Consider the following 15837-nt stretch of genomic DNA (forward strand, 5'->3'; position numbering starts at 1 on the left):
CACGAAGCACTGAAACGGATCATTTCTCGTTGAGGAAAGGTATGCAAACCACCAGAGGCCCCCTCAGTCATCATACGAGATAATTCTCCTCCCCGGGAACTGCGGTGCACGTCTAGAAGTAGAGGCCGAAGCATCCCCATACGACCGAGATGGGGCAGAACCACCATCCCCGTAATCCATAGGAGTATCTTCATCCGGCCGAGTCTGGGTAGTTTGTTGGGCTTCCCGCACAGGCGCCACCGTCACTGTCGCTGTTGACAGAGTGACAGGCTTTGCGTCTGCAGCTGCATATTTCGCTTTCGTGCGCTCTCTTTCCGCCTCGGCTTCAGCTTCAGCCCTTGCCTCCGCTTCCTCCTCCTCCCGCAGTTCCTTTTCTCTCAGCAACGCATGAATCTCACTATGTCTGAAGATCCGGATCTGTTCGTCCGTGAGAGTGCGTTTTACTCCGTCGGGGTAGTAGCCCAGGTCGTCTTCCTCTTCGTCATAGTAGTATTCTTCTCCTTCTTGTTGGATTGGGTGTTGTTCTGCGAGGGTGTTCGTCAGGGGTTGTGTGCTTCCGGGGAAGTGTTTTGCTTGAAAGGCTTGGAGGTCTTCCTGTGGAGGTTAGCTTTGTTTTTGTTTTTCCTGTTTTGGGAGGCGGAAGAGACAGGTGCAGGGGAAGCACGTACGAGGGTGACAGGTGGTGGAGCTATTATGAACATTTTGGGTGGTTGAGGTGTTGAGGATGTGGTGAGTGTGTTCGGGGAAAGAAGATGAAGGTGTTGGCGAAGATGGAGAGCTAGCTGGTTTAGCTACGCGTGCGTGTGTATTATTGTGACGTGCCTAGCGGGTCGGTATTGTATGGTGGGTTGTTATTTACGAGGGGTTACGTACGGGCGGTTAACTATCTGTGCCCTCTTGTAGGAGGAATTATTCGCTCGATGTTTGGGATAGGTACAGACCAAATGGGACTCTATCAATCTTACTGAAGTATGGTGGCATAGGTAGCTGCACTGGGAAATATTGTTGCTGGTGGGTTATCTTGTGGACATCAAGCTTCTTGTGATCGTTGCCTGGCTTTAAAGGAGGCAATCGGACGATCGAGTCGGTTGAGCATTGTAGGTGTCCATGTGTACTATATCTCGCGGTATCTTGAGCTTTACTATATCCATGGGTGTTCTAGGAGATGATAGTGTCGAAGGTATCTCTAGGAGCCCAATAGTTCTGAATAGACTGATGTTTGTAATTGATTTGACATGTCCAAACGCTATTGCTTCTGCTCGAGTCTGATGAAATTGCAGCATATCAGGTTTAGGTGTGATACACTACCATATTTTCTTTTTTTTTTCATCGGCTAGTTGACCAGCTGTATCAGAAATGCACAGACAAAACAGTGTTCCCAAGACAAGCGAGGGCAGAGATTCTGCATTGCATATGAGTTGCATGTTCATGTACATGCCAGCTGTCATTGATATGGTCGATGATCTATAGTCACTAATAGAATCCATCGTTGTGTATCGTGACAGGGGTGGATCAGTTAGTCGGACAATTAGTGATACGAGTAGGTATTCTAGCTGGGTTACACTGCATTGTGTACTCGACTGGTCTGGTAAGGATGGCATTCTGTTCACACATGCCATTGTTTTGTTGTACATATGAGGCTTAATGGTTTAGGAGAAAAGAAAATTTTGCAGGCACAAAGTGGACTATCTTGGAACAAGCATTGCAAGATAGTGTCAATCTAGTTCAATTACCCACAACTATTGATGATTTGGATGATGTTGTATTGAAATTCGTATATCCAAATTAATGTAGATAGAACCTCTATTAGTTGCCACCAAAAAGCGGTATACTCGAAACATTATTTCCAATCTTCACCTTTACACAATCAAAACGAATATTCAACCCATGTACCTTCTGTAAATCTATACTTACTATCTCCTCTCTTTCTTCAGAAGATGGACCCGTTAAGCTCCATGCCAGCGACACATGAAAACAGTGCGAATAATCACCCCGGGTCTGGCCAGTTCCACGACTCACCTGGGGCTGTGCCGTACGACTTTTTGACTCCAGCACTGCCGCCACATCCTGCGACGTCTCGTATAGCGGTGGTTGCTCAACCCGAGCAAGTGACCGATTTGAGAGTCGAAGAAGGCGGTTCAAATTATCCTCCTCTGGCTTGTCTGCGCGCAGGACATAGAACCACCGTGTCTTCTCGTAATTCGAGACACAGTCTAGACTTTTTGTCGAGACGTCGAACCTTATTTGCCTGATCAATACCCAAGCTACTAAAAATAAGTAGGGAGGTGAGCAACTCACGATGGTATTGGAGACTCTTTCAACGCTGACTGAAACTCCTTCAAGAAGGGTTGCCTCTGTTCTGTTCTTAGCACCACCGGTCTGGAAAGACTGATGTGGAGTGGCAGCTGCGCGCCAAGGTCACTATGTAGCAGGCTATGGAGCTGTGTCGTGCTGATGTCAAGCCTGTCGTTGATCTGATCTATGACATCGCCAAGAATAGAAAGCTCGTCCTTCGAAGGATACCCTGTTTAATCATACGGATGAATTTCCGTTCTTGGAATCACGCATAGATGACACATACACTCCAAGTAAAGGTGGGTCGGCCAGTTTCCTTCGACATGGGGAATGACTCTTTTCCGGCCTCCGTGGAGACTGGGGTCGTCTCTTACGCTGACGCGAGTGCTGGAGGCGTAGAGATCGTGGAAAGCCGCGGGCAATGGTGGGAGTGAGGGTTGATTGCTGGTCTGACGAGGCCTTTTAACTGGACGCTGGGGCGGCTCATTGTCTGACTCGGATTCCGACTCAGAGTATTGCACCAAAGCCATTACAGGTTCGAGGCTCTTGTGGAAGCGGCATCAAGACGGGGGTGTCTCCGTTTGGTAGTAACTTGTTGTCTAGTCGGGTCGGATGGTGGAGCCATTTGGCGGTATCGGTATTACGGAGTAGGGTAGGGCTGCCAAGGCTCACCAGTTGGAACTTGGCAGGGGTTCTAGATGTCCGTGTGGAATGTGGGTTCTGACGGATTGACAGGATAATCGCGAAATAATCAGTACCTATAGGGCTTTACTATACACCGAATGCTGCCGTTATGGCCATGTCTTGTCTCGCATAGAGTAAGGGTCGAGATAACAACACCAAGTGAGCATATGGTTCTGGGTACTCAACCTACCTTTTCTGAAGAATCGCTCATTCTTGGCTTAAATCAGGAGGTCCCTAGACCCAAGATGAAACTTCCTGAAGAATAGACATGTAGGACAATGAAAATTTTCTTCCAAGCCTGCTTGGGCCATGTCACCTTGTAATGGTTGGCTCGGGACGCTATCCATGGGTGGGCATAGGATTTTGCAAGAAATAGAGAACGAACAAAATGTACCTGGGAACTGTAGTATTAAAGCACTTGTAGTACTTACTTTTTGTCGGGAACCTGCAAAGTCTTGGTTCCTGAGCTTGTAGAACAAATCTAGACCCTGTGTAACACACCGTGCCCATGCATCGGGTCGCCCATGCAGACCGTCCAAGCTGGCATGCGATGCGGACCATGATATTATTTATCCGTCCACGAGTGTAACAGCCCGTTGGAATCACTGTAGGAGCATGCAGACCTTGAGTGACAGCGCCGGTATTTCTGGCGCGTGCTTTTTAGTCGCATACCAAGACTGGAATCAATTGCTGGACTAACCGGGCTAGATTAGGCCAGCCGTTGACGCTATCATCGTCACTAACGATAAGCTTAACATTGGGGCCCGCTAAGCCATCAATTTTGGCAGTCAGCACTCAGTAGACAATACGTACACCTGCTGCTGGTAGAACCTGTTGTCCCAGGTGATGTAAATCTGAATGTCGGAAGGGTAGCAGTCAGTCGTGTTAGCTATGATGTCAAGACTCCTTCGATATCGAAGAGGTGCAAGTGATTAAGTCAGCCGGCCGGTGGTGGCCCTGGGCATCCACAGCGTGACGACAACAACGACAATCATGATGGCGATGATTGCCACCTAGGCTCCACTGGCGTCGCCCAGGGACCTTCTAGAGGTTCCATAGCGGCCGAGCAGACAGCCTGGGCCATCTTGACTGGTTCTGAGTCTAGACCGGGAGGTTCCTGGGGCCCGACCCTTCCGTGTTGCTCATCCTCATTTTCATCATCGAAGGCGATCCGATGCAACCGAACAGGCCTAGTCCATCCGGGCCTATCCTGGCCCTAGCCCCGAACAGGCCAGCGCGGCCTTATCGATAAGGCGCTTTGCCCACCCCCGGATCGCGTGGAAAGCAGAATGGACAAATCGAAATCATCATACGCTGCTCGTCACGTCACGGCCCACCGTTCCTCGGTTGACGGCACTGCGTTTGCATGACCTGCGATGACCAGTGCCTAAGTAATTAAATAATAATCATGACTAGAACTATGACTCCTCTCCCTCTTCTTCCTCCTCCTCATATCCCTCCATCATCGTTCTACAACTTTGCCCGTCTTACTACTTACTTACTGTCTACTCTTCGAGACCCTCGTATTCACCACAGACCGCACCTTTGAACACGAAGTACACACACACACACACACACACACAGACTTCCAACTCTATATTCAATACCCGACTTCACCGCTGCTAGCCCCACCACTATTTTGAGTTGGGGGCTGCATACGCAAGCAGTCACTAGTATCTGCTACTATTAAACGCCTACATACATTTATAGGACATACCCGTGGTCCCTATATATACCCTTCATCCGGCTTCCAGCCTTGAGAGACCCTCTCTCTCCGGTTTTTTTCTCCCTTTTTCTCAGCGTGTCCTTCTCTGGCGTCCATTAGCCATGGCGTCCTCTGTTCTTCCGGCCTGTGCGACTTCGCACCAGCCCTCCTTCTCCCGGTATCCTCCCAACCTGATGGATATGGACGTTGAAATGGATAGTTTTGCTCCATACCAACGCTTCCTCGCTCATTCTCCGAGTCAGCGGGCCTTGAATCGTCAGCGTTCTACGTCCTTCCCATCGGTTTACTATTCGGGCTCTCCTGAGCATCATCCAGTTGAGCCACGACGCAGGAAACAGAGCCCTGCCTCTCAGCACGGTCCTCGACGCCACCGTCATGACAGCCCTTCTCGCCCTCAGCAGACCAAATTCTCTCGGCATTCGATGTTGGTCAACCCAGACGTTATCGACCGTCTGGATAGCGCGAGTCTCTACCAATACCATCATGAGGGACCTTACGATGCTGTCTACCCGGAGAGAAACTACCATACCAAACAGAGCCCAGTTGAGGCAGTCAAAGGCTCCACCGCAGAAGCCTTGAAGGCCACTCCGAAAGATAAAATTAGAGACTGCATCGATAGTCACCGTCCCCTTGACGGTGTGGCTTTCTACCCTCCAGGTCACACAGACATGGAGGGCCGCACCTACGAATACGAGGAGGGCACGAACATGATGAACGACTATGGAAACTTTATGCGTTGTCCTGGCCAGGTAAGCCACTGATACCTTGTTTATCTACCACGACATGCTCTGACATCCTTCTAGAAATTCACCGATGAAGATTTCAAAAACGACCCCTTCTACAACATGCCGCATCCCAAACCGTTCGCTTCTCTCCGAAAGGCGCTCAGTCTCCGTCGTCGGAAGCGCCGTGGAACTTCTTAAACAAGTCCACGCGGACTTCAGTCTATACGACCGTACTGCGGGGTACAGTTACGGTCAACTAGGGTATAATATAAGGCAGCTGCGCCTTGGGGGCACTGCTAAATTTCGCGAATTTTCGGTGTCGGGTTCTATATGTATTTTTACAATGTTTCCACTGCTACACCGGTCACGACTACGGTGGATACGGTATGACATGATGGGTCACGCTCGGAGTTGAGGCATGGAGTAACATTGGGGGAGGCGTTCATGGTTGCTATCCTTGCTTGTGGGATTTTGTTGGGAATATCCACGATTGTTATTATTTTTGCTATCCAATAGTCGCTAATTGAAGGGTTTATGGTTTTGACACGGCTCCTTGAAAGTGAGATAGTAAGCGAATCTGTAGCCATTGTGCTCATCGTACGGAGAGTATTTCGCCGAGAAATATATTTATAGTAGCCTCCTCCTAGACATGCATCCGACCTATCCAGAGCTATATATTTGCGTGCAGAATCGGTATGCGTTCATTTACTCCCTTAACCACCTGTATGTTTACTCAGCTGAAGAAGAAAAGCAATGCGATCCTTGATTTTGTGGGATCTGATGTGTTGCGCATCTCGACTGCTGCACTGGGGCCGTGGCAGCCACCGACGGCCCTGAAGTAGCCTCCTTACGCCCCTTAATCTTACCAATCAGTCCATGCGATGCCCTCCCAACGCTGGCTAGATACTACTAGTACACAGTATGGGCGAGAGGGGTGCCATCACCTGATCCGAGGATATCCGGGTCTGGAGATGCGCCTTGACACCCCATGATCCTCGAGCAGCACCAGGTCAACGTCGCTCGGCATGAACTGACACAGAATAACAAAGAAGACCGATCAATCATTCTCCAGACGACCAAGAAGAGGTCCATGGTTCGGACAGGTGGGGAGAAGTTGAAACAGGGCCCTGGGCGCAAGGCGGCGGCGATAACCCCCAAGCGGGATCGATTTGATTACTATTGATGACTACTTGCGGATCATGCAACTCCGCGCCACCAAGGACAACTTGTCCACTTCGCGACGGGCATTCCTTGAATACTCCCTCTCGTTCCACCTGGCCCATTGATCATAACGTCCGTTTTGCTTTTTCGCTGCGGTTTGGGCTCTATCGCTTTCGCAGGGAAATGTCATTTGACCTGATCTAATCAACCGTTTACCAGGCCTCCCTGCCCGTCGCTGATCTTCATGTGAAGGACCCTGTTTTGCTTACCAAGAATAGACCTTTGTTGTATACCTGCACTTCATAAACTACTTTTTTTCTGTCATACACTCCAACTTCTACCTTCGTTTCTCTATTCGCCTGGCCGTTCCGGCTGATCCAAGATGCGCTCCGCAGCCAAAATTTTCTATTTGGCTGTATTTGCCATGTCGAGGCTTTCCAATGCCGAGACCGGTTTGCACCATAACCAAGACAAGTGTGCGGTAAGTCGATAGAACGCTCAGGCGTGCACTTGTTGCATATTGAGGATTGGACTTGGCTGATTCATGTTCGTCTTCCCCAGATCGATCCCTCCGCTATGGTGTCCGACGCTTGTGTCTCCTACGCCACCATCGATCATCTGAACGACCAAGTCTATACCCTTCTCCAATCAATTACGCAAGAAACCGACTTTTTCTCATATTACCGTCTCAACCTATTCAATAAAGTCTGTCCGTTTTGGTCCGATGCCAATAGCATGTGCGGGAACATTGCGTGCTCGGTGAACACAATCGAATCGGAAGAGGACATCCCATTAACATGGCGCGCCGAGGAGCTAAGTAAACTCGAGGGGCCCAAAGCAGGCCACCCGGGTCGCAAGCTACAAGAAGAGCGACCCAGTAATCGACCGCTCCAAGGAATGCTCGGAGAAAACGTTGGAGAGAGCTGTGTGGTGGAATATGACGATGAATGTGACGAACGGGACTATTGTGTTCCCGAGGACGAGGGTGCTGGCGGCAAGGGAGACTATGTCAGTCTCGTTGATAATCCAGAGCGGTTCACGGGGTACGCCGGTATGGGTGCCCACCAAGTCTGGGACGCAATTTACCGTGAGAATTGTTTCCTCAAACCAGTTCCTGAGCTATCCCCCGTGCCTGAGTTGGGCGGTCTTCAGGCCGTCAACGATTTCCGCAATGTGCTTCAGCAGGAGTTGAAGCGCCCGGACCTGCTTGACTTGGACAATGAATGTCTTGAGAAGCGTGTGTTCCATCGGCTCATTAGTGGGATGCACGCGTCTATCTCGACTCATCTTTGCTGGGATTACCTCAACCAGACGACGGGACAGTGGCATCCCAACCTTCAGTGTTTCAAGGACCGGCTGCACGATCACCCGGAGCGCATCTCGAACCTGTACTTCAACTACGCGCTGGTCTCGCGGGCTGTGGCGAAGCTGCAAAAACACCTACAACACTACAGCTACTGTGTTAGTGACCCAGTGCAGGATGCCGATGCCAGGGAGAAGGTCTCGAAGTTGACTTCCACCTTGGCTGGGCGACACCAAATCTTCGACGAGAATATCATGTTCCAGGATCCAAGCGCTACTGGTTTGAAAGAAGACTTCCGGAACCGATTCCGCAACGTCAGCCGACTTATGGATTGTGTGGGATGTGACAAATGCCGCCTGTGGGGCAAGCTCCAAGTCAATGGATATGGGACTGCTCTGAAGGTACTCTTTGAGTACGACGAGACCAAGAACGGCGAGAATCCGCTACTGCGTCGCACCGAATTGGTGGCACTGATCAATACCCTTGGGCGCATTTCCCACAGCATAGCGGCCGTCCGGAGTTTCCATCGGGCCATGGATGTAGGAGATGGCGAGGTTTTCACGATCCCCGCGAGCATTGCGCATAAGGAACACAGTGGCTCGAAGAAAACCAGGCGTCTTCTCAAGGACGGTGGCTCGACGTTTTACTATGAGGATGACGACGATGATAACTTCGTTTATATCACCGAGAAACTCCCGTGGGAGCAGGTCCGGGAACGCCGCGACACGGATACCGTCTGGGACGATATCAAGGCCGAATTCTCCATGGTATGGGACATCTATGTCTACGTGATGAAGAGCTGGGTCAATGCCCCGAAGACCTTGTAAGTGATGGGATATGATAACATTGGTGGGTTCAATATGCTGACCTAGCTCCGCAGCTTCGAAATTGCCGTCCTAGAAGTCGCTCGCGTGTGGAACTATTGGTTGGGACTTCCTGTGCCGCCACGGTCATGGAAGATCCAGCTTCCCAAGCGTCCTGCTCCCCAGAAACATGAGGAATTATAAGTTGAGCGAGATGGATATAGCGGTCACTGGAAATGTATACTAGCGTCATTGGGGTTTGTTCTTTCTCCGTTTTGCTTGGGCCGGCGTTGTTGATGCCTGCTAAGAGTTGCATGTTGCATCTTGGGAGTTCTGGGTGCATGCGGCCGGTGTAAATTATGGGGGGGGCCGATTTGTGTTGAGATTATAATTTGGATTTGACAATGATATCCCTCTCGAATCTTGTGATAACGGGGTCTTATCTGCGGTGTAGCGATTCCTAGATAACAACGTCGGCAAGTGGGAGCCTCGGCAGGTCCGGGCCACATGCGCCGCCGCCGACTTTTCTCCTCTTTTTGCGCGAGGCTCCACCGCCTCCGGCTCCATCTCATCGTCTCCATCGCCATTCCCATCCATTCATCCCATCCCATCTCATCTATCGAGCTGTCTACTGTTCCCCTCTTTTCTCCCTTTCCCCAGACGGCACTATCTTTCTCTCACACTATCCACATTCTCGGTCTCACCCACTGACCTCCTCGTGGGGTCCATCTCCATGCGAGACTGTTGAGGTATTAACCCATTAACCCCTCCCGCATATCCATGGCGTCCGTATCGCCACCTAAACCGTGGGAGAGGGCAGGCGCTGCTGCTGGTATGTCGACAGCCATCCTGTCCTTCTTTCGTTCGATCTTGCATCGTTATTGACATCATTTTCCACTAAGGGTCTTCTGCTTTGACAGCATCACCGGCGGCTACCTCCTCATCCGCGATGACGGCCACGACCGCTCCGACCGCGACCAGCACCTCGGCTCCCGCAGCCACCACTTCGACATCCGCTGCCCCCGGTCTCCCTTCTCGTCCCGATTCCCTCAACACAGTTGTGAATCGCACGGCATCAAACTACTCTCCCTATACAGCTTCGCGGTTTGGAACGAGTCCCTACGGCGGCTACGGAGGATACTCCTCCCCGTACTCTCGCTTCGGCACAATGGGTTCCATGTATGGGGGCTACGGAGGCTACGGAGGCTATGGTGGCATGTACGGAGGCATGGGAGGAGGGATGTACGGCGGCGGTATGCCTGGCGATCCCAACGATCCCAACAGTTTGACGAATTCCTTCAGTCAAAGCACCCAAGCTACCTTCCAGATGATTGAGAGCATCGTCGGTGCCTTTGGAGGATTCGCTCAGATGCTGGAGAGTACTTACATGGCGACTCATAGCTCCTTCTTTGGTATGCTTACACTTTACCCTCCGTTCTTTATGTACCTACTAACGATACTAGCCATGGTCTCGGTGGCAGAACAGTTCGGCAACCTCCGCAACACTCTCGGCTCCGCCTTGGGCATCTTCACTCTGATCCGCTGGTTCAAGACCCTGATCGCGAAGATCACTGGCCGCCCCCCACCAGCTGATGCCACCGCTCTCACTCCATCTGCCTTCGCAGCATTCCTGAGCGGTCGCTCCTCCCCAGTTACCCTACCTGATGGCTCCCCCGCGCCCGCGAAGCCCTCCAAGAAGCCGTTCTTCATGTTCCTTATTGCGGTCTTCGGTCTTCCCTACTTGATGGGCAAACTCATCAAAGCCCTTGCGCGGTCGCAAGAAGAACGTCGTCAGCTGATGATGGGTCCGAACGGCGAGCCCTTGCAGCAGGGCCAGAGCGCGCCGCTTGATCCCTCCAAGCTCGACTTCTGCCGCGTGCTGTACGACTACACTCCCGAGGCCCAGGAGAGCTCTGGGATCGACCTCGCCGTGAAGAAGGGGGACATTGTCGCCGTCCTCAGCAAATCTGACCCGATGGGTAATGCCTCGGAATGGTGGCGTTGCCGTGCTCGTGACGGCCGCGTCGGATACCTCCCAGGCCCGTATTTGGAGACTATCCAGCGCCGACCGCAGCAGCAGGCGATTACCTCCGGCAGCGAGGCTGATAGCCGCAGCAATTCGATGCAGGCACGCGCAGCCGAGGAAAATGCCACGGAGGTCAAGAAGCCCGAGCTGAAGGGCAAGATGGGCGATATCTCACCCGAAAGCTTCCAGAAGAGCGCCTTCTACTCATGAGCGCGGGAGAGAGATTACCCACCCCCGCTCCTCCTCGCATCTCTAGTATCATAGTTCACTTTTGACGCACACATTCCAGCTTAACTGCATGCATGTCTGTATGTTATGAACCACGAAGCTCGTGGCAGGACCTAGGTCGACCGATTGATGACTATCTTTTCCCCATTCTTTTTTCATCATTTGTTAATTACTGTTATTACCTGAATTTCTAGCGTTGGGTACCTGGTATATGGGATTTCTATTTTTCGTTTTTCTTTTCTCAGGGTCTGACTCATCTGTTTCCGGTGCACGTTCCAGCGAAAAAGAAGGATCTTTACATCTTCTTTCTTTATTACTTTCTTCCTTCAGTTCTTCCTTCCTCTTCATCTCATTTATCACCTCCTATCTCCATGCCTATGCCGTGCACTGGGGACGAAATATATTACATTACCATATTCTTCTGTTTTCTGTTCTCTACAGGATTGATTGATATTCATTGACCTAGGTAGATAGATACGTCGGATGGGAAAAATAAAAGGATGATCATGGACTTGTTTACTTTCATTCATACTCGTGTAAAAAAACACCCGCGTCGCCTCGCCCTGCGTCTCGAATAATTCAGGTAATAAATATCCTTTCTTAACGAAGAGAAGAGATACTTCTTCATCCTGTCTGCTAGATAAACATCCATCCATCCCTCTTACCCAACCTGGTACAGCCTAAAGAACCTGAGGTGACCAGCGAGTGGGAAGAATGCCATACTAGGTCATGTCATGCCATGTCATGCCATGTCATGTCAATTCTGCCCGCCTCATCTTTATGACAATATTGGCTAGGTAAACAGGTAGATAGGTACGTAGGAGAAAAGTAGGGCGTCGGCGTAGGTACTAAGGCATCGATTATCATTAGCCTAAGACACAGCTACCTAGTGCCTACCCAGGAGGGCCAGACGCAGCATTAGTAAGACATTGGGGGTGGGCGAGTGAGGGCACTGGGGAAGGAAGTACGGAGGGTTTAACTTGCCTTACATCATCGTGCAGATCTGAGGCATATACGAAGCTCACCATTGCTGGCTGGGAGGGGGGAGTTAATTAACAGGATGGCGGGATGGATGGATAGATAGATGGATGAGAGGTAGATAGGTGTTTAGGTAGAGACCATTGTTGAGTGAAGTTGCTGCCCGATGGCCCAATACGTACTTTTGGAGGACTACAGTGTTCGAAGTTAGGTGCATTGCGGCGCATTCATAGATAGATACAGTTGATCTGTAGATGAAGTCTAGTAAATAGGACATTGGTGCATCTGGGTCGGGGTTCCTCCTGTCGTGCCTGCTTGTTGGGGCGCCCTCGTGAATGGACCTGGCAGACAGGGTGGGATGAACCCCAGAGCGAAGCTTGATTTGAAATGACGGCTCGGCGTGGAGGTGGGAACGAGAGCGTAGATGCAGATAGGATGTTCTGATATCCAGGCAGGGACTAAAGGAGCTAGTGCCCGCGGGCGGCTGGATCGGCGGAGTTGGCAGGAAGGAAGGAAGGAAAGAAGGAAGGAAGCAGGAAGGGCGGGCATGCGGAATTCAAAACCACCGGTGCGCTTCGTCCCCTCCGATCTGCCATCCACCGTGTCCCGGCCGTCCTGGCAAGAGGACAAGGCGCACGCCTTCTATGCTACCTAGTAGATAGTGGGCTTGACTGCCACATCTCCCCCCTGCTTTCGCGTCCTCATTGGTCCTTCTTGGCAAGCCGAGGCCGGGGCGGATTTGTTTTCCACAGCCTGTAGGCTTCGTCGCTCCCATCTACTATGGCTTTTTCTTTTTCCTTCCCACCCCCCCAGTCTTTGCCTCTCTTTTGGGTCGCCATTCTTTTTTTGGGCCTCTTCTTGCCTTGCAGGGACCCTGGTCGTCTCCATGTGCGTAGCTTGAAAAATATGTCTATGTTAGTGGTGGAGCAGGAATAGAGGACTGGGTCCATAAATTGGCTTGGTCGAGAGGTCCGACCACAGCTGTACTACACTAAATGCAGGTGCCAATCGTCGTGGTTCGACTATTGATGCCTCCCCTATTCGGACTCATCACGGATCGCTGCCGCCTGTGCTTGCCGACGGTAGAGTGATGCACGATCGGAATATATCCTTGTGTCACGGCTCGATCGACAGCTACTATGACGCTTGTATATCGAATGGTCTTTCTCGAAAAAGCACGATCGACAAGCCTGGCGTTTCTGCACGCTTCCTTGGTAATTGCCCCAAAGTTTTCTGCTGATGGTCGGGCCAAGGCATTCATCAACAGAAAAGCAGTGACGGCCGATCTACTGCACCATGGTGGTAGACGCGAAAAAGCGGTAATCCTGTAACATCTCAGCGATCACCTTCTGGCATGTCAGATCAATCCAAGGCGAAGCCAAGGGTTTGGACTGTTTGCAGTGAGCCTCAGCAACATATAGCCAACATGAGCTCCACCCTCCAGCAATCTTGCCAAGTTCCTCCACAAGGCCTCCCCAGTTTGACCGTAGTCAACGTTCGTGGTCGAGTTCCACGCTGGAGTCTGAAACAAATGCTCGAGAAAAGGGGTCGAGTATTCGCTCGAAGGCAGCCTGCCAACCATAGGTTGGGGTCGTGAACGGAGTATATCGAGAGGCCGACCGTGACAACAGGTCGACTCAAGTCCTCGACCGTGTCGATTGTGGAAATGACTGGATTCTGCATCATCCCCACATGTTTTCTTTGTGCCGAGATGTTCAGGTGTTCGACAGTGCATCCCATAAACTGGTCGGGCATTGCAATCTATGAGCTGTCGTAACATGGTCGGGACCAAGGGTCTTTCGAGCAGGATGCACTGCGGTACCCCACAGAGAGCAGGCAGGTCACTAAAGTCACAATGTCAGACAACGTATACCGTCGACATACCAAGCACAGATGCCACCATAATTGGCCCCGTAGTCTTGTCTCTTGTTCATCTTTAAGGGTATGCCAGAACCTACATTAGACCGGTTTCCCAATATATTCAAGCCATGGATGCTCTATATAGTCGGCACTCTGTGAAATAGAAGAACGGTAGGAAAAAAGAAAACAAAGGGAAATGAACTGGAATATTACAGAGAAATACCAAGTCGAGAAGGCGGTGATCAACTCGCCCTGCCCAGGAACAGAAAGTAGCAGAGTATGTGGATGTTGACAAATTTCCAAGTCTTCTTTCGTTCTCATCCAGGGGGGTTGGTGGTCTATTGGCTTTTCCCTCCCCCTTTCACTGGCCTGAGGAGCGAGGGTACTGGTCAGAATTAGAGGATTGGTGACTTCGATCCTCAGCAGGGACGAATCTGGACATTGACTGGTCAAGGGTCCTCGAGAGCTTCAGGAGTTTCTCCTGGAACATCTCGAGTGTCATCCAGCCGTCGGGCCCTTGGAGTGCATCGGCCATTGGTTTCGATAGGTCGTTGGACATGGTCCCGGAAGAGACCGATAAAGATCGTGTGCTGCTAATCTCCACATTACGGACTGGTTCCGGCTTATCATCATCTGTGTCATCTAGTTAACTAAACCCTCCAGTACCCCAGCCAGATATCTTGAGAATCGGACATAGGCCCTGGTTGAGACAAAGTTCATAGCAGGGGTAAATAAGGGAAACTGGGCTCTCTCACGAAATTGTGATTTTGTTTCTGTTGGAGACAATGTCATTGCTCGTTCATCTGGTGGTGGTGTGAAATAACTCATATCTGATGGAGTTTCTGCCGGCTAGCATGAGTAATGAGACACTAGAAGCCCGACTGGGGACGCCATACCTGGTTCTGGACTCGTGGTTTGGATCTGGCGAGATTGTTGGATCTGCTGAATTTGGTGGACTTGTTGGATGATCTGATGACCCTGGGGACTGAGTTGGGGGTCTTCGCGGGCGTTATTAGTTTCCATGTTTGCGCCATATCTACGGACGAATCGTGAGATACGCTTGGAGTCGACTTCCTGTCCCGCAACGCGGAACGCTGTTTGCTTGCCACGGGTAGCTCGTTTCTGCTGCTTTCGGATCATAACATGGACTTCTTTGGCTTTGATGTTCTTCCGGACATGCCACGCAGCCAGGCGGTCTTTGTATTGTTTTTCTCTAGAAAGTTTGAATGTCAGGGGAACCCTATACCCATGGTGATTCGTCCAGAAGCGGGAAAAAAGAAAAGAAGAAAAAGCAAGACCAAATAACAACGACGCACTGTCCTCTCCCTCTCCTGGAGATGGAAGAAAGAAGCAGAGAATTTCTGCACAGGGACAAAAATGCAAGACAGAGAGAAACAGAATGACAAATACGGGACACGGGGGGAAAAGCGAGGGGAAGGGCAGTGATGACAAGGGAAATGGAAGCTATACGAGGCAACAAAGTTATAGTCACGCTCCATGATTCTTTTCACATCGCGAAGCTTGAGTTGATTGTCACGGTAGAGATGCTCAATGAACGGGCGATATTCATTCCAGTCCTCGGATTTGCGGGGTCGAAAAACGGTTGGAGAAGAGGACGTTGGAATGGTGGTGGTGGTGGTGGTAGTGGTAGTGGTGGTAGTGGACGACGGCGGCGGGATGGAACCATCCATCATGAATAAGTCACTGGCTATTCTTCGTCAATCATACTCTGAAACAGTCCAGAACGTAAGAATCGGTTATGCAGGAGCTAAATTATACGGCATGGAGCGAGGAGGAGTATAGACTAGGAAGGTGAGAAGGAGGAAGGAGGAAAGAGAAAAGGTGGGAAGGGGAAGGGGGAGGGAAAGGGAAAGGGAGGGTAATTGGCAGGCAGATGGATAAGATGAGGATCGAAAGTGAAGAGGAGAAATGGGTATGTAGACGGAGAACCGTACGGAGAAGAGGCGTCCTCAATGGGGGGGGGGTGTGGGAAGTGGGTGTGTCAGAGAACAGCCAGAGCAGCAGCAGCAGCGGCAGAGGCAGAGACA

General features: G+C 51.0%; 6 protein-coding genes across 6 annotated transcripts; 3 read left to right on the forward strand and 3 right to left on the reverse strand.

The window, feature by feature from the left end:
* Positions 1-63: 63 nt before the first annotated feature.
* BO94DRAFT_569378 (uncharacterized protein) lies at positions 64-761 on the reverse strand (the record flags this gene model as incomplete). Its single annotated transcript, XM_025614734.1, has 2 exons — positions 669-761; positions 64-594 (listed from the first exon to the last, which is right to left on the reverse strand). The coding sequence occupies exons 1-2, from the start codon at positions 699-701 to the stop codon at positions 64-66; spliced, it is 564 nt and encodes a 187-aa protein (XP_025462820.1). The 5' UTR covers positions 702-761.
* Positions 762-1806: 1045 nt separating this feature from the next.
* BO94DRAFT_476806 (HVSL domain-containing protein) lies at positions 1807-2825 on the reverse strand (the record flags this gene model as incomplete). The annotated part of the gene is made up of 3 exons (XM_025608616.1): positions 1807-2239; positions 2299-2524; positions 2582-2825. 3 exons carry the CDS (start codon positions 2823-2825, stop codon positions 1807-1809), a joined length of 903 nt encoding a protein of 300 aa, XP_025462821.1.
* Positions 2826-4431: 1606 nt separating this feature from the next.
* Positions 4432-5864, forward strand: BO94DRAFT_578812 (uncharacterized protein). The gene is made up of 2 exons (XM_025615228.1): positions 4432-5454; positions 5509-5864. Exons 1-2 carry the CDS (start codon positions 4807-4809, stop codon positions 5626-5628), a joined length of 768 nt encoding a protein of 255 aa, XP_025462822.1. The 5' UTR covers positions 4432-4806; the 3' UTR covers positions 5629-5864.
* A 1109-nt stretch (positions 5865-6973) lies between these two features.
* On the forward strand, positions 6974-8901 carry BO94DRAFT_550446 (ER oxidoreductin; the record flags this gene model as incomplete). The annotated part of the gene is made up of 3 exons (XM_025613494.1): positions 6974-7072; positions 7117-8717; positions 8775-8901. 3 exons carry the CDS (start codon positions 6974-6976, stop codon positions 8899-8901), a joined length of 1827 nt encoding a protein of 608 aa, XP_025462823.1.
* A 485-nt stretch (positions 8902-9386) lies between these two features.
* Positions 9387-11120, forward strand: pex13 (peroxin PEX13). The gene is made up of 3 exons (XM_025606504.1): positions 9387-9529; positions 9600-10109; positions 10161-11120. Exons 1-3 carry the CDS (start codon positions 9478-9480, stop codon positions 10931-10933), a joined length of 1335 nt encoding a protein of 444 aa, XP_025462824.1. The 5' UTR covers positions 9387-9477; the 3' UTR covers positions 10934-11120.
* A 2909-nt stretch (positions 11121-14029) lies between these two features.
* Positions 14030-15744, reverse strand: BO94DRAFT_262546 (Clr5 domain-containing protein). Its single transcript, XM_025606501.1, has 4 exons — positions 15260-15744; positions 14686-15002; positions 14545-14631; positions 14030-14401 (listed from the first exon to the last, which is right to left on the reverse strand). The coding sequence occupies exons 1-4, from the start codon at positions 15481-15483 to the stop codon at positions 14151-14153; spliced, it is 879 nt and encodes a 292-aa protein (XP_025462825.1). The 5' UTR covers positions 15484-15744; the 3' UTR covers positions 14030-14150.
* Between the last annotated feature and the right edge of the window lie 93 nt (positions 15745-15837).

This window comes from Aspergillus sclerotioniger (genome assembly GCF_003184525.1).
Source record: "Aspergillus sclerotioniger CBS 115572 chromosome Unknown BO94scaffold_37, whole genome shotgun sequence".
Taxonomy (NCBI): Eukaryota; Fungi; Ascomycota; class Eurotiomycetes; order Eurotiales; family Aspergillaceae; genus Aspergillus; species Aspergillus sclerotioniger.